This window comes from Artibeus jamaicensis, unplaced genomic scaffold (genome assembly GCF_021234435.1).
Source record: "Artibeus jamaicensis isolate MK-2021 breed Jamaican fruit bat unplaced genomic scaffold, CSHL_Jam_final contig_464, whole genome shotgun sequence".
In the NCBI taxonomy this organism is placed as follows: Eukaryota; Metazoa; Chordata; class Mammalia; order Chiroptera; family Phyllostomidae; genus Artibeus; species Artibeus jamaicensis.
In genome coordinates this window covers 632,912-654,717 of record NW_026521842.1, presented here as the reverse complement: position 1 = coordinate 654,717, position 21,806 = coordinate 632,912, and the positions used below count along the sequence as shown (strand labels likewise).

The window sequence follows — 21,806 nt, the reverse complement described above, 5'->3', positions numbered from 1 at the left end:
TAGGTGTATTTCCTTGCAAATCTCTTACATATGCAAATCTAGAGGTTTACACTCATCTTATAATTTGATGTTAATTGTATGTTATTGACACCCTAGTGTGTATATTAACTTCATTTTATAACTGACTATTCTATTTGTTAAATAAAAAGCAACAGGTTTAAGAGCTAAAAGCTCATAGCTAAATAATATATTAGTGAATCAACAGAAATCAAGCCAAGAAATTCTATGCAAAAGCAATATAAATGGAAAAACAGATGAAGAGTAAAAGACACTGACAATGACAGATGTTCTAGTGCCTGTTTAACAGGAGCTTAACAGAGAAAAAAGGAAGTGTTAGCAAGGTAATATTTGAAGTGATGACTGCCAAAGACTTCGTATCACCAAAAAAAGAAGAGTCCTCAGATTGAAAAATATACCTGAAGTACTGCTGTACTTCTTCAGGTCTCTGCACAAATGACAACTTAATGGAAAAAGTTTCATTTACCATGTCACATAAAAGAGCACTCTCTATCCCTTCTTTCCACTTTGTTTTTCTTTTTAGCACTTACTATTACATGATAAATTATATATTCATTTATTTGTGCATCTATCCTTGCACTAGAGGGTAACCTCTGAGAATAAAGTTTTTTCAGGTTCTATTCACTACTCTAACCCTCAGTGTTAAGAACAGTGCTGGGGCTCTGACTGGTGTGGCTCAGTTGGTTGGGTGTTGTCCTGAAAAGTGAAAAGTTACCGGTTCGATTCCCAGTCTGGGCATATTGCTTGGGTTGTCGGTTCAGTCCCTGGTCACGGTATGTAAGAGAGGCAAATGATTGATATTTCTCTCTCACATTGATGTTTCTCTTACTGTCTCTCTACCTCTCATCCCCTCTGTCTAAAAATTAATAAATAAAATAAAAAAGAATAGTGCTGAGTGTACAATGGTTACTCAATAAACATATAATGAATGCTGTCCATTTTCCCTCCTTTATACAAAATCTCTTTATCTTTGCCAGCTCTAAATTCTCAATAGAAGCACAGACCCTTCACTTCCAATATTCTATCTAAAGTTGACAACACGGACTTCCGCCAAGATGGAGGCATAGGTGGATGTGCCGTGCCTTCTCACACAACCAAGTTTAGAGACAACTAAAAATTAGCAACAGAAAACACAGCCAGAACATGGAAAATTGAACTTTTCGGAAGTCCATTAACAACAAATTCTTCAGCCTGACCTGTAAGGGGCGAAAGCAGCAGCTGGTGAAGCAGGGTTGCACAGGAGGTCTCGGTCAGATGGACTCAGGCGCGGAATCCAGGCGCGGAATCCAGGCGCAGGGTTGGACCTAGTGAGCTACCGAGCGAGCCACCAGGCGAGCGACCGCAGAGGAGACGGGGGGGGGGGGAGTGGTGCTGCGTGTTGACTGTGGTCGCGCATTTGGGCGCGGATAGACAAGCGAGGGAGTGGGCGATTGGACCGGAACCCAGTGGTTCCCCATAGCAAGGGGCAGGGAGGGCTCCGCCATTTCCCTGCTCTGACCCCACCTCCACATACAGTGTCATAACCCAGCGACTCTGAGTGGCCCGGCCCAGGTGAACCACCTAAGGCGCTGCTCCTCACCCAGCTGTCAGAAACAGCAGAGGGGGCCGCCATTTCCCCGCTCTGACCACGCCCCCACATACAGTGTCACAACCCAGTGACCTGGGAGTGCAAGACTCCGCTCCTCACACTTCAAGGGCGTGAACAGACCAAAAATGGCTCAAGAAGATCTCAAAGCCCCAGAGCCTATAAATCTAAGTGATGAAGAAATAGCGAAACTCTCAGACGCACAGTTTAAAACACTGGTGATCAGGATCCTCACAGAACTGGTTGATTATAGCCACAAATTAGACAAATATATGAAGGCGAAACTAATTGAAATGAATGGAAGTGCACAGGAACCAATAGCGATGAAAAGGAAACTGGGACTCAAATCAATGGAGTGGACCAGAAGAAAGCAAATAATGGCCAAACAGAAAAGAGTCAAGAAGCAAGAATTCAAAGAAATGAGGAGAGTCTTAGGAACCTCCAGGACATCTTTAAATGCTCCAACATCCGAATTATAGGGGTACCAGAAGGGGGAAAGGCACAGCCACCAGTGGAAAACTTATTTGAACAAATAATTAAGGAGAATTTCCCCAATCTGGCAAAGGAAATAGACTTCCAGGAAATCCAGGAAGCTCAGAGAGTCCCAAAGAAGTTGGACCCAAGAAGGAACACACCAAGGTACATCATAATTACATTAGCCAAAATTAAAATGAAGGAGAGAATCCTAGAAGCAGCAAGAGCTAAGTCACCTACAAAGGAGTCCCCATCAGACTGTCAGGGGATTTCTCAAAAGAGACCTTACAGGCAAGAAGGGGCTGGAAAGAGGTATTCCAAGTCATGAAATCCAAAGACCTACAACCAAGATTGCTCTATCCAGCAAAACTTTCATTTAGAATGGAAGGACAGATAAGGTGCTTCTCAGAAAAGATCAAATTCAAGGAGTTCATCATCACCAAGCCCTTTTATATGAAATGTTAAAGGGACTTATCTAAGAAAAAGAAGTTAAAGAAACATGAACAGTGAAAGGACAACAAACTCACAGTTATTAACAACCACACCTAAAACAAAAGCAGACTAAAAGGACAGCTAGATCAGGAGTGGAAACATAGAAATGAAGATCTCGAGGAGGGTTAGCAACAGGGGAGTGGGAGGAGGAGAAGGGGGGAGAAGGTACAGAAAATAAGTAGCATAGACAGTAGATAGAAAATAGATGGGGGGGGGCAAGAATAGCATGGGAAATATAGAATCTAAAGAACTTGAGACACATGGTCATAAACTAAAGGGGTGTAACGGTGGGGATGGGGGAGTAGGGTGGAGGGGAATGAAGGGGGGAATAGCACAACTGTAACAGCATAATCAATAAAAAAATTAAAAAAAAATAAAGTCGACAACACACATGTTCAAATCTTTTCCTCTGACTGCTTTCTGGATCAATTTCTCTTCTATATCTCTAGCTCTCACTTTCTGCTGTCTTCCCTATTTTAACCTCTCTTATCGTGGTTCTACTTTGTAGAAATTATATATAAACATGTTCTGTCCTACTAAGGTATAAATTCTATAACTGCTTATTCCTTTTTTTAATACCTCCAGAACCTAGAAGAGTACCTCACACACATTAGAAAATCAGTAAATGTTTGTTAAAAGTATGACTGAATTAATGAGTGTATGAACTGTATCTAAAAAACTCTAAAATAATTAGTTTTTGGAAATGTAGAAAAGAATATACTTCAGGAGACAGTCATGCTTTTTTTAAAGGCTAATACAAAAGAGGATGAGAAGCTGATAAGGAACTAGAACCAAAACATGGACAGAAAGAAATATCATTAGAGAGAGTGGAAGAGGGCACAGCTAATTAGAATTAGGAATAAAGTGTAAGAGGAAAAGAACAGGCAGTGTGTTAAGTAAAGAAAAAAGGTGAAGTCATTTGAAAGCTCATATAGAAAAGGATTACTTTTGTATACAGGCCAAAGGCTTTGAAGGGGAGCTTCCCAGATAGCAACTCTAAAGTATGGCCTCTCCACTGAACAACTGGGTCGAGTTACTGCCACGCCTCACTTACCTGGACACTGGCCTCCTGTTACTTCTCTGTTAACCAACCAGGGCTCCTTCCCCTGCTCCAAGAAGGAGATCACATCTGGTTTAGAAATAGAATGTCCTGCTTATAAAAGAAGTAATGAGACATGTTTATGATAAGAATGTCCCAGATTTCAAATCCAGTTCTTTCATTAAGAAAGAGTCAAAGAAAGGTATTAACAGATTTATGAAACATAATGAGGATTTGAAACTTCCTCCATAACTCAACACAGCTTCTTTCTCACTCTATAATATTAAAAACATTCATTCCTCTGGGAACCAGATTAGAAACCTAATCAGTTACTGAAAATGTAGGTAAGTATTTCTCCCTGAAGGAAGTAGACCTTCTGAGGGCAGAATCTGAATTAATATGGACAGACGTCCTTACCCATTGAAACCAGGTTGTCGTAATTCTCCAACATCACATCTCTGTATAAATCTCTCTGATCATCATTCAGGCATTCCCACTCCTCCTGAGAGAAGTCTATGGACACATCACTGAACATCACTGACTCCTGGAACAACAATCATGTATATATGACTTAATTAAATTAAAGAGTGTGTTTTGTGAAGAAAAGAGAGAAGAAAAAAAATAAAAGTAAAGGAAGTGAAAAATTGTAAACATATAGAGAAGGTCTGAATGGGAAGCAAGCAGAGGACTGTAAACAAATAAGCATGACCGAATCAATGTGCCTCCATGTCATTATGTTTCCTCCAGACAAAACTGCTTTTGTATACTGGAACACTTCCAGTACATAAGTCTGAGAAGGTACCAAGTCTACCAAGAGTTTCATAATTAAATGAAATAGTATATGCAAACGCCTAACACAATACTTGTCATATATGTATGCTTCTTTGTCCCTCCTCTTTTTCCAAATACTAAAAGTAAAATTTCAGAAGAAGTGATACAGAAGATATTAAAGGCATCCAGAGAAGAGTAGATCATATAAAAGAAATCAAGAATCAGAGAGGCACTGGGATTCTTTACATTACTAAAAATAAGAAATAAGAACAATTCTTCAATATTCTTATGGAAAAAGAAAATTCTGACAAAGAATTCTATAACTGAACTATCATTCTGTTGTAAGGATTAAAAACAAAATTCCTTGACATAAAGGACACAAGCACAATATCTTAGGAAACTACTGAGGATGTGTTCCACCAAAATGGGGGAGTAAAGAAAAGAGGAAGATATGAGATTCAAGAAGTAGGTAAATTAACACAGGAAAACAGTGAAGAAAAATTCTAGGAAACAAAAAAAGGGAAGTTTTGGGAAAACTGCAGCAGGCCTAGAGAGTAACCAGACTAGATGGAAGCAAGGCCAAAAAGGGGACAGAGATGGAGGCCTCCACATGTTTAAAAGGAATGATATGTTTGATCAGAGAGAAAACATATTAATTGGTATGTGATAGTAATCCTGGATATTTTGAATAAAAATACATGGACAACTAAGCAAATGTGAGGAAAAAAATTAACTTCAGGAAAGACAAAAAGTTGTAATAGAATAAAGCTGAGCTAGTTCAGGAGTGAGTGCTATTTACAGTCCTAATAGTCCACACACTATTAATTTAAGCAAAAATTGTATATAATAACAGAATCAGAGGAAATGAAGGGTGCAATAGGAAGTACAATGTTCCTTCCACTCTGCAGTAAGTTAAGAGAAAATGAGTAAAATTGATCCATTAAAAGATAGCAATTATACCATATTCAAGAGTTGAGGGGGAAAAGGGGTTAGGGAGCTGAGTGAACAAGGTAAAGGGATTAAGAAGTGCAAATTGGCAATTACAAAATAGTCATGGAGATGTAAAGTATAATGTAGGGAATATAGTCGATATTATAATTATGTATGGTGCCAGGCAGGTACTTGAAATATTGAGGGATCACTTTGTAAATTATATGATTGTCTAAGCACTATATAGTACAGTGCTTAGACAGTCATATAAAACTAATATAAAATAACACTGAAAATCAATAGTAATTAAAACGTTAAAAAAGAGGTCTTGAGAGCATCTACCTTTCAGGAATGGAACTGGTAATAAGACTGGAATAGTACTACTTCACTTGTACACATGTGTAAAATGACTTTTAAAAATATTTTATGTAGAAAATTATATTCACATATAATTCAATGGAATCATTAAAATGTCATAGTATTATATAATAAGTTATTCCTTGTTACAACAAATTATTTTTATAAGCATATTTTTCACTGAATAATATTCTGTTATAGGAATATAAATGACAATTTTTCTTTTTTGCTTTCAGACATTGAGGCCATTGGTGATCTTTAAAGATCTTCTCAACATTAATCCAATCTTACTTATAATCCTACCCATTATTCAACTGTAAATTCACTTTGTTCCTGAGATATGGGAAATTGATGAAGAAGATCATTCCACTATTAAGACTGAAATCAAACAAAATCTTATTCCACACATTTTCTCATTGGAAAACCTGGGTCTATGAAGATGGTCAGGGCTTTTCCCTAGAAGGTGCCTTTAAGTATTCATTTTCATCCTATTGAATCATTGCCCAATCAAATTAGATTCATTAACAAATGAACCAAGAATTCTGGCAGAAGTTTAAGACAGAAGATGCTGAAGTACTTAAAAAATGAGTTTGTAAACATTATTTAAAGAAGAAGGAAGAACTGGGAGGTTTAGGAGGAAATAGGGATCAGTTTCCTGAAGTGGGACCATTTTAACTAGTATAAAATTTTTTTTTTCAAAACCTGGTGTCAGTCAGACAGTTTTGTACATTATATAATTTACAATCTCATTGTGGAAACAAGTCTTCTTGATGAAATTCATAAGGAAGTTTCTGATAAATTTTAATCTGATTAACATCCCTTCAGAGAAACTTACCAACCACTTGACCCTCTAACAGTTATCCACCAGTTAAGAATATAAAGATCTTTAACCATTCTTTTCTTTTTTCCAATAATGATTATTGAACCACTTCTTTTTTAAAAAAACTATCTCCACAAACAGAGAAATATTTAAAGTGGCTTATTAAACACCTTTTTCTTCAGGGCAAAGGTAAGAGAACTTTGGCAATGCCTATAATGACACTGTGTGAAAGTTTTTTGGTTTTGTTTTTTAAACACCAAAAGGCATCATGATGAGAAAAGTAACTGTTTATATGTACTAGCAATAAAAATGACTCTATTTGAGCAAAAGAAATCATCTCACCTGAGCCATGGCTTTGATATTTGTAGAAAAAGACCAGTCCTTCTTTGGGCTCCTCTTTTGGAAGAAGACAGAGCTGGGGAAAGCAAAAGAAGCTACATAAGATCCCACTTGCCTTATAGCTCCAAAAATGATGATCTCCCCTCTGTTCGTTCCACACAAACATTTGAGGGGTTATTAGTGAGAAGAATAAACAAATATCTCATTACGCCCAATTCCAGAAGCATTAGGCTTTAACTAGAGCAGGATAGAATTGAACAACCTGATATGGCTTGGAGAATATACTTTGTATATATGTACACATAGGCCTAAAGATATTTTTTACACAAGTTGTAGCATGTTATATATATTTGCTATTTTAACTTAATGTATCTTGGACTGGATCCCAACTAGTACATAGAGAGATACATAATTATCTTAGCTAAATTGTATAAGTGGCTATACTTTATTTAACCAATCTGCTGCTGATCAGTTGTTTCCAGTCTTTCACTATAACCATGCTATACTAAAGATCTCTGTACATATCATTTTACCAGCATATGATTTTTGCATGACTAATTTCTAAAAGTTGATCATAATAATTTTGGTTTGGATATACACTGGCCAAACCAGTTTTCAATGATCTTGTACTATACAATCAAGCCCCAAGTCCTGAACAAGAAACAACTGATTGATAAACCCGATCCTCTAATCCTGCCTTAAGAATCTTGCCTTACCTAAAATCCAGAAAGCAAACAGGTAATGTTACTGAAACTTTAGTAGATATTAAAAATAGCATAACAATGGGAAGGAATAAAGACTATAGAAATTATGTAGATATTGACTACAACCACATACTTTAGAATAGCTTTTACTTTATGTAAATGAAGCAATAATTTTAATAATCATGTATAGTCTATCTGCCTCTTCATATGTTTAAAATGTCCAAAAAAGCCCTGGTCAGTGTGGCTCAGTTTGTTGGAGCATTGTCCCATAAATCGCAATTTGGAGGGCTCGATTCCTGGTCAGAGCACATCCTAGGTTGTGGGTTCAGTCCCTGGCACATATAAGAGGCAATAGACTGATGTTTCTCTCCCATTGATGTCTGTCTATCTGTCTGTCTCTCTCTCTTCCTCCCCTTCTCATTCCCTCTCTCTAAAATTAATAAGCATGTCCTTGGTGAGGATAATAAATAAATAAATAAATAGTCTAAAAGAGTAAGTTATACTAAAATACTAATAGAAGTCTAAATTGTTTAAGAAGAGTAACTGATTTGTGATGTATGTTTAAACTTAAATAAATTTTGCTTATTAAATATAAGAATATAATAAACTGAGCATTATAAAAGTATAAAGGACAGTGAGCATTAATTTCTATGCACAAAGCTCCTTGATTATTAAACAACTTATCAATAATTTCATGTAAAACTAAACACTTAAAGAACAGCACCATGTTATCAATTATTTAATGGCTACTCACTGCACTCCCCCAGGTGTTCCAGGAAATTACATGTTCCAGGAAATTAAAACCAAAATTATCCATGGTTTTTTCTTAAAACCTAAAAGCACTACTTTAAAAAAAAAATCCTCACCCAAGGATATGTTTACTGATTTTAGACAGAGAAGAAGGAAGAGAGAAAGAGAAAGAGGGAGAGAAACATTGATTGGTTGCCTCTCATAGGTGCCCAACCAGGGAGGGATTGAACCAGCAACTCATGTATGTTTCCTGACAGAGAATCAAACCCACAAGTCTTTGGTGTATGGCACGTTACTGCAACCAACTGAGCCACCTGGCCAGGATCTGAAAGCATTCCTTTTAATATTACTAGTTATTAAGCCCCTAGTATTCTTTTAACAACCACATAGCTTATGTACCAGGTATTGTACCAAATACCATAAGAGTCTATAGTAATCCAGAAAGACTTGGAAGCAAAACTCCTTTCCCATACTCCTTGTTCTATGTTCCCCTTTCTGGCTTCTCCTCCTGGCCTTTCTCTGGTTAAAGGGACATCATCGAGTGCTGGACCTTCCGACTATTACAGAATGAGCAGGAAACATTCTTACTTCGGTACCTCCTTCTACCTTTGTCACACTCATAAACCTCTTCCTTTGCATGTCTGGGGTATCCTCACAGGCTGAATTCTTGCATCTGAGGGATCTTTTGTTCCTTTTTAAAGCCAAAGTCTATGGCCAAGACTGTATATATAATATGCTTGCAAAAGGACCACACCTGGGGTAGGGAGCATTGTAAAAAGGTTTCACTACAGGTAAGAAAGTCCTTTAAAACCAGGTAGTTAACTTACTTTTTTTTAGTATATTGTACTCTTCTAAATAATAAACCTAGCTGTGACCAGTGTGGCTCAGTTGGCTGGAGCATCCTCCAATAGGCCAAAGGGTTGTAGATTTAATCCCTGGTCTGGACGCATGGGAGAGGCAACCAATTGATATCTCTCTCACATTCATGTTTCTCTCCCTCCCTTCCCCTCTCTCTAAGCATGCCCTCAGGTGTAGATAAAAGAAAGAAAAGAAAAGAAAAGAAAAGAAAAGAAAAGAAAAGAAAAGAAAAGAAAAGAAAAGAAAAGAAAAGAAAAGAAAGAGAAGAGAAAGAAAAGGAAAAATGACAAACCTATGTTTTAATAAAAAGATCATTACTTCAATTAACAGCATGTTTTAAATTATTTCCAGCATCCTGCAAATTTCCCATATACTATATCTGTAACAGAGACCTGAAAAGCAGTTTAAAGTCTATTCTATGAGAAGGCTAAAAGTAGATAGTGGCTGGCCTTGGCCCCCACAGTTGTTTCAGATGCAATATCTTCATACAATTAAAAATTACTAGACATGCAAAAAGATGCAAAACAGAAATTAAGAACAGAACCAAAGACAATTCAGATACTGGAGTTGGCAAACAAATAATTTAAAATAGTTATAATTAAATGTTAAAGACAACCAAGGAAAAAAGACAGGCAAATGGATGACAAGATAAAGAAATTAAATAGGAAATCTCTAAAAAAAGAATTATATAGACAAGCTAGACCAGCATAAGAGATTAAAAAGTCATTGCAGTTTTAACATGAAACCAGATAAATAGAAGATAGAATTACAGAACTCAAAAAGAAGTCAAAAAATATGTCCGCATGACGTGCAGATGAAAAAAGGAACAAAAAGAACAGAAGTGAATATAAAAGACACACGGGACAGTCAAAAGAGCTACCATGTATGTAAGTGGAGTCTCAGAAGGAGAAAAGAGATTGGAGAAGGATTAATATTGAATAAATTAGCTAATCAAATGCTTCAACAAGAGTTTCAAGAGCTCAGCAAACCTGAAAAATAGTATGTAAAATGAAAGGTAAAATACGCAAAACAAAAAGCAAAACCACAACCAACCATAGTCAAATTGATGAAAACCAAAGAAAAACCAAAAAAAAGTCTGAGAGTACCCAGAGAAACTAAAAAACATTACCAAAAGCCCTGATGAAAAAAAAAAAAAGAGAGAGGTTAACTACGCAAATGAACAGTATCAGGAATGAAAAGGTAACATCATTACAGACGCCACAGATGTTAAAAAGATAAGAGAATACTAATAACTTTTATGTTCTTAACTGTGAAAGCTTATGTAAAATAGACAAATTCCTTAAAAAACATGCCAAAACTGACATAAAAATAATAGAACATCTAAAGTGTTAAATTTATTCTATAATTTAAAATCTTCCTATCAAGAAAAAATTAGGCCCAGACAGCTTTACCAGTGACTTCTTTCAAATTTAGGAAACAACTTTATTCTTATAAGTCATGAATAGAGAAACACAGGGAATTCTTCCCAGCTCATTTTATGAGGCTAATAGAAGCCTGACACCAAAACTTAACAAAGACATTAGAAGAAAATTATGAGCCAATGTATCTCATAAATACATATATAGAAATTCTATACAGTATTAGCAAATTTGACCAAGTAAAATTTTTTTAAAAAGGTTTAATACATTATGGCTGGGCAGAGTTTACTTCAGGAATGAAAGGTTAGTTCAACGTTTGAAAATCAACATAGTTTAACACATTGATATGTTTAATAAAAGAAAAATCATACGATCCTCTTGATAAACACAGAAAATGCATTTGTCTAAATTCATTCTTCATTGATGTAAAAAAAGTCTTAACAAATGAAAAAGAGAACTTCCTCAACTTGATAAATAGCATTAACAGTAAGTGTTTTGTTTATGCTTGATACAAGGACAATATACAAAAAGCAACTATACTTTCAGCAATAAACAACTGGAAAAATTTTTTTAAATTAAATACCATTGAGTTTCAACAATAAACATCAAATACTCAGGTATAAATCTAAGAGATGTGCAATAACAACTACAAATTGCTGAGAGAAATGGAAGACCTTAACAAATGTAGACATATATTTATTAGTTGATAGATTCAATATTGATAAAATGTCAGTTTTCCACTTCCAGCCACGGTATAGGTAGACATAGGTAAACACACTGTGATTCTTTGCACAACCAAAAGAAGGACAACAATTTCAAAACAAAAAAACATCCAGAACTGACAGAAAATCGAACTGTGTGGAAATCCAACAACCAAGGTGTTAAAGAGGAAACATTCATCTGGACCAATAGGAGGGGCGGAGACCGGCAGCTGGTAGGAGAGGACTTGTGGCCAGGCAGCGGCTGGAGGACCCTGGAGAGCAAGGCTGTGGCTGGCCAGCAAGCAGCAGCTCGTGTACCAATGAGGCAGTGGCTGGTGGAGCAGGTGGTCCCACACTTGTGTGCAGGTAAACTGGGAGGAACAACTTGGAAGCAAGACAGACCACTCAACCCAGCTCCGGAAAATAAAGCCTCAAACCTCTTATTGAAAACACCTATGGGGATTGAGGCAGCAGGAGGAGAAACTCCCAGCCTCACAAGAGAGTTCATTGGTCCTAGAATGTACACAATCACAGCCACACAAGAATCAGCACCAGAAGGACCTAATTTGCTTGTGCATAGTGGGAAAAATGACTAAAAACAGGCAGAGAGCAGAGTAAGCACCACTGTTCCCTCTCAGACCCCTCCCCTACATACAGAGTCACAACACAGTGATGTGGGTTGCCCCACACTGGTGAACACCTAGGGATCTGTCCCTTATTACATAACAGGTGGGATGAGACCAAAAAATAATAATGGCCCAAATGAAAGAACAGATCAAAGCTCCAGAAAAAATACAACTAAATGACGAAGAGATAGCCAACCTATCAGATGCAAAGTTCAAAACACTGGTAATCAGAATGCTCACAGAATTCATTGAATATGGTTGCAAATTAGATGAAAAATGAAGGTTATGCTAAGTGAAATTTAAAAAAAAATGTACAGGGAACCAACAGTGATGGGAAGGAAACTGGGACTAAATCAATGGTGTCGACCAGAAGGAAGAAGAAAATATTCAACCAGAAAAGAATGAAAAAACAATTCAGAAAAATAAGGAGAGGCTTAGAAAACCCCAGGACATTTTTAAAGGTTATGACATCCAAATCATAGGGGTACCAGAAGAAGAAAAGGAAGAGCAACAAGTGGAAAAATTATTTGAATAAGTAATGAAGGAGAACTTCCCCAATGTGGCAAAGGAAACAGACTTCCAGGAAGTCCAGGAAGCTCAGAATCCCAAAGAAATTGGACCCAAGAATGAACACACCAAGGCACATCATAATTACATTTCCCAAGATTAAAATGAAGGAGAGAATCCCAAAAGCAGCAAGAGATAAAGAGACAGTTACCTACAAAGGAGTTCCCATCAGACTATCAGCTGATTTCTCAAAAGAGACCTTGCAGGCAAGAAGGGGTTGGAAAGAAGTATTCCAAGTCATGAACGGCAAGGATCTACACTCAAGATTACTCTATCCAGCAAAGATTTTATTTAGAATGGAAGGGCAGATAAAGTGCTTCTCAGATAAGGTCAAATTAAAGGAGTTCATCATCACCAACCCCTTATATGAAATGTTAAAAGGATTTATCTAAGAAAAAGAAGGTAAAAAATATGAATAGTAAAATGACAGCAAACTCACAGTTATTAACAACCACACCTAAAACAAAAGCAAACTAAGCAAACAACTAGAACAGGAACAGAACTACAGAAATGGAGATCACATGGAGGGTTATCAGCAGGGGAGTGGGACAGGGAGAGAGGGAGAAAAGGTACAGAGAATAAGTAGAATAAATGGTAGTTAGAAAATAGACAGGGGGAGGTTAAGAATAGTATAGGAAATGTAGAAGCCAAAGAACTTACATGGATGACCCACAGACATGAACTAAAGGGTGAAAATGTGGGTGGGGGGTGTGCAGGGTGGAGGAGAATAAAGGGGGCGAAATGGGAAAACTGTAATAGCATAATCATTAAAATATATTTTTGAAAATGTCAGTTTTCCCCAAATTACCATACAGATTCATAAATAAAATCCCAGCAAGGACTTTTCTTTTTTGGTGAGAATTAACAAATTGACCCTAACATCTATAGGAAATGGAAAAAAAATACAAAATAGTCAAGACAATCTCAAGAAAGTAGGGAAAAGGTTGGAGAATTAAAACTACAGAGCTCAAGACAGTGGCACTGATCTAAAAGACAAATAATAAACAGAATACAGTCCAGAAAAAGTCACAAATATAGTATCACCTGATTTATGATAAAAGCTCCTTGTAATTCAGATAGGAAGGATGGTGTTTTTAACCAATAGTGCTAGAACAACTGTGTACTTGGATGGGAAAAAAATTAACCTTTATCCCTACCTCTCACCATACACAAAAATAAAGATAGACCACGCACTTAAAAATATAAATGATAAATCTATAAAGCTTCTAAAGAAAACATAGGCCCTGGCTGGTGTGGCTCAGTGTACTGAGCACCCACCTGCAAACCAAAGTGTTGCAGGTTTGATTCCCAGATCAGGGCACATGCCTGGGTTTCAGGCCAGGTTCCCAGTAGGGGGTGCACAAGAGGCAAACCACACACTGATGTTTCTCTCTCTTTCTCCCTCCCTTCCCCTCTGTCTAAGAATAAATAAAATCTTTTAAAAATATAAAAAATAAACAAAAGAAAACATAGAAGAATATCTTCAAGACCTTGGGAATAACTAAGGATTTCTTTTCAAGATACAAAAAAGCACTAATCAAAAGATAAAGGTCTAAAAATCTTCTAGAAAAATGGGGAAAACCATAAATAATCAATCTAAAAAGATTAAAAATGTTCATATCCACTCCTACTTGAAGATAACACTTCAATACCATTTTTCATATATTAGATAGGTAAAAATTAAAAAGCACGTCAAGACATTATGTTGGCTATGCTGCAGAGGTGGAAACAGGCATTCTTATACATTGTGAGTGGGAATGAAAACTGGTACAACAGTCCCACAGGTGAATTTAGTAATACCCATGAAAGCTGCATATGTACTTACCTTTGACCCAGCAATCCCACTTCTAGAAATCTACCCTAGAGATATGCCTCCAAGCAATACTAAAATACACAAATACAAAATATTTACTGCAGGACTATTTACAGTATCAAATACTGTAAATGACCTACATGTCCATAATAGGAGAATGGCTGAATAAACTATGGAAATCCATAAATATACTGGAATATTTATTATGTAACTATATAAACAAAAGCTATGAGTATCTCTTCGAATTGCGATGGACTAATTCCAGGATATATCATTAAGTGAAAGAAGCAATGTTCAAAAGAGTATGCTATTTGTAATGCAAAAATATAACTCATTCAAAAGAATACATGTATCTTCTCTTTTGTACAAAATAGCAGAAGGATAAATCAGAGACTAATGAGGTTGATTTTGTACAGGGAGTAGGCAAGAACCACATTAATGTTTTTATACTTGAAATACTGTGACATTCAACAATCAACTAGGACATGGGGAAACCCAAAGTGTAACAACCAAAGCTAAATGTATGAAAGATGAATAACAAAACTACACTGAACAGGTTGGCAAAGAAAAGAACTAAATTCAAAACAGTTTTTGACTATATATCTGTAGGGTTAAGGAAAAAAGTTGCACACAAATACTTCACTGTAGTGTGTAAATTTGTTGTTTATATGAGTATGAGTTAGCAATTCTGAAACTACTTTACATTTATTCTAGAATACAAGTAAAAAAATACTGACACTAGAAATAGGTTTCTCATTGTTGAAGGAAGGAGTTACAAATAAGGAAATGGCCAAACCTGCAAAACAATCCTCGGGTCTTGAATGTTTTTGTACATCTTGCCATCAGAAGCACTTAGCGCTATTATTTTGTACTATTTCTCCAAAATGTTTGTATAGTAAACAGCCTTGAGAGACAGATATTCTCTCTTCAGAACAAAGGGCCAGCATGCTTATTACCCATTATATAAGGTTCAGGCTCCCTACATTCATGAGAGCACAAATATACTTGTGTATCTGCATCACCCTACAGGTGCAAGTGAGTCAGTACAAGAAAATATAGATACTTTGGCTATTGCTATGAGCAACCACCTTTTATCTCTGACCCAATAATCATGCATCTTCTGCCAGCATCTGAAAATGTGTCAAGCTAGCTTGCTAAATTACAAGTACAGCAAAATCTCAGACACTTCACAGTTCTTGACAAAATCCTATAGCATTGGATTAGAAGTGAAAGTATGAGTAGGAATTAGAGGTTTTTTAATGTATACAAATAGGTAGATAAATAGATATAGATGTGTATATACACATCTGTGTATTTTCTAGCTCTCTCCACTGACAAAAACTAGAGCAATTATACACAGATAGCAATGAGCAAACCTAGTGACCAGAACTTAGTTTATAAATATACTCTGCAATAAAAGAAATAAGGGTTCCTCGGAAAATTGCTGATTCCAAGGTTGGAGGAGAGAAAAATACAAGATAAGCCTGGAACACTTTGGTGCCAGAAAGTAAGAAAGCATTCAATGTGATGGCATGTTGACACAGGAGTCCTTTGAAGGAGTTCAAACGAAGGAGTTCTCAACTGAAGGAGTTCCTAGTGGCCAAATCTGGGGCAATTTAGCAATAAAATATATAACAATAATAGTAATGATAATAATGAATTAAAACTCAGAATAAAATAAATGTCCATGAGTACATGAAGAATAAGAACAGTTCTTCCTTATAGTAGAATTTAAATTAATAAATGCAGAAGGAATCATGGAAAGAGAAAATCACCACAAGGCAAACATCAGAGTAATAATTATTTCATATGAGAATTACCAATGAGTTTAATGGGTGAAAGTATGATGAGAAATATTATTTTTGCATAGTCTCAAAGCATATCCTCACAAGATACTAATTAAAAAGGGAAAACAGTAATTTTGCATAGGAGAGACCTGGCACCCACCACCAGTTAATTTGTAATAGCCCAAAACTGAAAACTATCAAATATCCATCAACAATGTAATCTATTACTAAATTACAATATATCCCCAAATGTAATTAGTGCTAAGTACAATTACACTCAACAGCATGGATGACTCTAGGATATAATGTGGAACAAAAGAAGCCAGACAAAGAAAAAAGCACATGTTATATAATTTCATTTATAAATGAAGCTCAAGAATAACTAAAATTAACTAATTGAGATAGGTTTCTGATTAGTGATTCTGGGAAGGAAATAATTAGTAAGGGGTATGAGGGAAACTTTTGGGAGTGTGGGCACAGTCCTTTATATCGATTTAGGAAACTGTTATACAGACGTATACTTAAATTTTGTGCACTTTACCATATGCTGCATCTCATAAAAATGTTCTAAAAACTATCAGCCCTGGCTGGTGTGGCTCAGTGAATTTAGCCCTGGTCTGGGAACTAAAAGGTCACAGGTTTGATTCGCAGTCAGGGCACGGGCCTGGGCTGCAGGCCAGGTCCCCAAGTTGGGGCTGTTTGAGAGGCAACAAACCAATGTATCTCTTGCACAACCACGTTTCTCTTCCTCTCTTTCTCCCTCCCTTCCCCTCTCTCGAGAAATAAATAAATAAATAAATTTTAAAAACTATCAGAACCATGTTTTGGTAAGCTATATAACAATAAAATGTCTCAAACACTAGTGTGCAAGTATAAGTGTGTGCAACACTTCAGTAAATATTTTGGCATGATTTAGCAAAGTAAAAGATATCACATGATCCAGAATTCCATTGGTAGAAAGAGAAATTCATGCGTATGTACCTTATGTAAAAGAATGCTTGTGGCAGCATTGTTATAAAGTCAAACAAACAAACTAGAAGTAACTCAAATATCCATCATTAGTAGAAAGGATAATAATGCATCAAAGGAGGAAAACAATATAGCAAAGAAAAATGAACGATTATTAAACCTAATATGGAAAATTCTCAAAAACATTGTTGTACAAATAAGCAAAAGTTCATATAAAAGGACTTACCAAGCACAGCATTCATATAAAGTTTAAAAACCAAGGAAAACTACAATATAATGCTTAATGAAGTATACGTAAGTGGAAAAAACCCCTCATACATTTATAGTCACAAAAGTCACAGAACCACTATGGGAACATAAAGCTAGAGGTAACCCACAATCAAAGCAACAGGGCTGCATAACCAGGGCCTCACACGGTCACAAACATCGCATACCACAGTATTCCAGGCACCCCTACCCGCACTCTACAGCACACGGTAACACAATCACACTTCTACGGGGTCAATCGCTATAATATCCATCGAGCCAAAAGGCCCCAACACACCCTCGTGTACAAAGCCGCACATGCCCTTCCTCCCTTCAATCCCCTTTACCCCACACACACCGGGTACCGGGCAGTCCCAGGCTCCCAGACGGTGCTGCACACGGTAATTATTGGAACAGCAAGTCACAACCACAAGGTCAGTCACCACATACCACCACATACACATAATCACACAATTTGAATCTAACCTCCGCAGTACCAAGCCGAAGCTCCGGCTCTGGCCCCACCCCTCCTTTGCTTCACTTCAGGCCTTCGGAACTCCCAAAGCAGAAGCCTCCTCCACAGAACCGTAATAGTAGCAAGTGAGGAGCAGTGCCTCCCGTCCGAGCGTGACTTTGGGCTGAATTCACGCGAGATCACGTTATGCCGAGGAGTCCTCTGGGAAATGCAGTCAGGACGTACTTGAGGTGGTTGGGGTGGCTTTCTAGCTTCAGGGTTCCTGCGCGTTTGAAAGAGACTAGGTTAAGTGAACCTCTGTACTATCCAGGGTAGTTGAACAGGCTCAAAAGAGGAGGGCTGGTTTGTAAGGGAAGATTATGCGCCTAGTTACATCCAGGAGATTTCTGGGAGTGTCACTGCAGCCAAGGAGTACACAGTTTCCCGAGTCGCAGTTTTGGCCACGATCAGGTGTGACTTTTGCTTGGGGTTCTTCAGTGCAGTTGTGGAACCTAAGCATCTGAGTCCCACAGCCGGTCCGGGAGGCTGAGAAGACTCGGAAATTACAAAAAAATTGGGAAGGCTGGTGAGGAGAAACCGCTAAACGTGAAAAGGGGTGCGGGAGGCGAATGGGGAGGAGTTTCCGAAATTGCAAAAGGGGCTGGTATACTTGAGCTACTTGACTTGTGTGTGAATATCCCAGTCCGAGGATAAGGCAACGGAGAGGCAGGCTTTGCAGGAAAAAGAAAATTGACTGTGTGTAATAGGGTGTTGGGGGTCGTAGAGAGAGGGAGAAACTGGATTCAGGATTTTTGGGTGTGGGTGTGTGTGTGTAATTGTAAGTTTAAGTGAGTATCTCTGTATATATCCTTGGAATTGTATTTTGGACAGTGATCTTTGAGCCTCCTTAAGGATAGCTCTTCTTGGAGTAGTGTTTTTTTAAAAGACTTGATGGGAGAAAGGTTACACAATTGAGCTAATAAATATGATTTAAAGCTTAACTTCTATGAGAAACCAGGAGCATCTTTTATGGAATAGAAATAAAAAGTGTTGTTTCCTTTTAAAAGAAAGCAAGTTTCAAAAAGGAACTTTTGCTCTTGCTTAGAGCACAGACCCTTGAGATAGCCTTTTAGTCTTAGGGGTTCTTTTCAAGTCCTGGAGGAAGGCTATAGGTCTAAGGGATGTAAGTCTAAGGTCTACGGGAGCTGATTTGTGAAGTCCTGGACTAAGAAAGAACTTTAAAAGTTTGAAGGGTAATATCGACCATAGCACATCTAAGAGAAGTGACATGGCTTTCAGAGATCTAGGAATGTAAATTTGAGTATACTCAAGGAAACTCTTCAGATCAACTGATTTACTAATTCTCACTAGTTACCTCCAGGCCAGATGCATTTTGTTAGGTATAAAAATAATTTTTTCTTTCTAACTGCAAAGATGCTTTTTCCAAATAACTTATTGCAGTTCCTTTTGTTTTAAAATTTATTTTAGAGAGAGGGAGAAACATTGATTTGTTGTTCCACTTATTCAATGATTGGTTTTTATACATAACCTAGTAGGGGATAAACCCCACAACCTTGGCCTGTTGCAAGAACACTAACCAACTGAGCTACCTAGTCACTGGCTAATGTAATTTTAAATAAAGGGGTGAAGTAAAGTAGTGGGTATAAAATCGTGTAAATAAACAATATATACAAAAAAAACCCTTGCAATAGGATTAAATGCTTAAAATAATTTTAGCAATAAAAGTTTAAAACACTACTGAAAGGCCAAAAAAAAAAAAGCCTTACTTAGTAAAAAAAATTATATACTATATCCTTGAAAAAAATCCTTGAAATAAACATCATTTTAATTCATAAATTCATAAATTAATTTAACATTATCCCATTTAAAAATAATATATTTTTCTAAATAAGGGATTTTCTAAAGTTCAAATGGAAAAAGTAAAGGTTAGAACAGATAGTATATCTGGAAGAAAAATGCAGTATGGGGCAGTTGGGGCTAGTCTTACCAGATTACAAACTACCCTTAAACTTCAAAAACTGAAATATAGGGCTCATCTGACTAGATAGACCAGTGGTACACAAGAGAGAATCCAAAAATGGAACCAAATAAAGGATTTTAGTGTATGGGGAATGAGGCATTTCACATCAATTGGGAAAGATGGAATTTTCAAGAAAGGTACTTAGGTACAATTTGATAGCCTTTCTGGAGAATGAGAATGGAATATTAGTGCCCTTGTCTTACTTTGGTATCAAAGTAATGCTGACCTTGTAAAATGTTAGGACGAGTTCACATCTCTTTTACATTTTAGAAGAATTTGAGAAGGATAAATGTTGACACTTCTTTAAATGTTTAATATAATTGAGCAACAAAGCCATCTGGTCCAGACATTTCTTTGTTGGGAGGTTTGATCACTGCTTCAGTTTTCTTGCTAGTTATAGGTCTGCTCAGAATTTCTATTCGTGATTTAGTTTTGGTAAGTTGTGTGTTTCTAGGAATTTATGTTTCATATAGGTTATCCATTTGTTGGTGTACAATTGTTCATAGTATTCTCTAGTAATCCTTTTATGTCTCTAAAATTGGTAGTGATGTCCCCACTTTAAATTTCAGTTTTACTAATTTGACTCTGATTTTCTTAGTCAATGTTATCAATTTTTTTCAAATAACTTTCATTGATCAAATTGTTTTTCTAATGTTTTATTTATCTCTGCTCCAATTCTTATTTTCTTCTCTTTTATAGTTAAGGGTTTAGTTTCCTCCTATTTTTCTAATTTCTTAGGCTATAAGTTGTTGATTCAAGTTCTATGTGTTTAAACTTTATACTTTATTGTCAGCACTGCTTTTGCTGCATCCCATAAGTTTTGATATGGTCAGTTTTCATTTGTTTCACAATACTTTTAAAATGTTCTTGGTCATTTCCTCTTTGGCCCCTTGTTTAACAGTGTGATGTTTATGGACAACAACTAAGGGGGGTGGAAATGGGAGGGAGGTGGGGGGCATGGGGGGGTCTGGGATGGGAGTAAAAGACAGAATACTGTAGCTGAAAAATAAATAAATAAATAAATAGAATCATATAATTTGAAATAATGGTAAGTTTCTTCCTAAAATATCTGGGCAACAAAAGTAAGGGGAAGGAAAAAGTCTGAGTATGACATCAAAAATGCTGCTCAAATATTTCTTATTACAACTACTATATAGGTTTAAGAACTGAAAAATTTTTAAAAAAGTGTGACGTTTAATTTCTACTTACTTGGAATTTTCTACTTCTGTTACCGATGTCTAGTTTTATTCAATTATATATAATTTGAAAGTACATTTTGTATTACTCAACCATTTAAAATTTATTAAGACTTGTTTTGTTATTTTTTAAAGATTTTATTTATTTTCAGAAAGAAGGGAAGGGAGGGAAAAAAAGGAAAGAAACATCAATGTGTGGTTGCCTCTCAAATGCCGCCCAATGGGGACCTGGCCCAGAACTGAGGCATGTACTCTGACTGGAATCAAACTGGCGATCCTTTGGTTCAAAGGCTGTCACTTAATCCACTGAGCCACACAAGCTATGGCCAGATGTATATTTCTTACTGTTGTGGAAGCTGCAAAGTCCCAAGATCAAACTGCTGGCAAATTTGGTCCCTGGTGAAGGTCCACATGGCCTTTCCTTGGTACATACACATGAAGAGATGTCTCTTTCTCTCTCCTTACTGTTCCCATCATGAATGTCCTACCCTCTTAACCTAATGTAAATCCAGTTACCTTCATAGGCCACACCTCCAAATACCATCACACTGGGAATTAGGGCTTCAACATAAACTCTGGGAGATGGAGACGTTCAGTCCATAATAGGAATTTCTCTTATTCAAATATTAAACCTTTCTTAATGTAATAGTATTAAACAGAGATGGGCTTCAAATTACTTTGTTCAGAATCCGTATCCTGAAGGACATTATTATAATTTGAATAAATGCAAAGGCAAACTTTGGGGGCATAATGACAGTATCATAAATGTCACTTCTCCCAAAATATATGTATAAATTTAATGCAATATCAATTAGAATACCCAAGGGCTTTTGTAATTTGAGAAAACTACCTTCATTTACGTAGAAATAAAATTAAGAGTAGCAATTAAA

General features: G+C 36.6%; 1 protein-coding gene across 2 annotated transcripts in view; it reads right to left on the bottom strand.

Moving 5' to 3' along the window:
- The window catches only part of ZNF566 (zinc finger protein 566), a 32,071-nt gene extending 13,480 nt beyond the window's left edge, over window positions 1–18,591 (bottom strand). Inside the window, exons 1-4 of one of the 2 annotated variants that reach the window (XM_037155265.2) lie at window positions 17,712–18,591; window positions 6,829–6,901; window positions 4,026–4,152; window positions 3,624–3,719 (exon numbers count right to left, since the gene is read on the bottom strand). In XM_037155265.2, the coding sequence (XP_037011160.2) occupies window positions 3,624–3,719; window positions 4,026–4,152; window positions 6,829–6,837 (232 nt within the window). In that variant the 5' untranslated portion in view covers window positions 6,838–6,901; window positions 17,712–18,591. Of the gene's footprint in view, window positions 1–3,623; window positions 3,723–4,025; window positions 4,153–6,828; window positions 6,902–17,711 lie in introns of both variants that reach the window. The other variant, XM_037155263.2, reaches the window with a different exon arrangement.
- Between the last annotated feature and the right edge of the window lie 3,215 nt (window positions 18,592–21,806).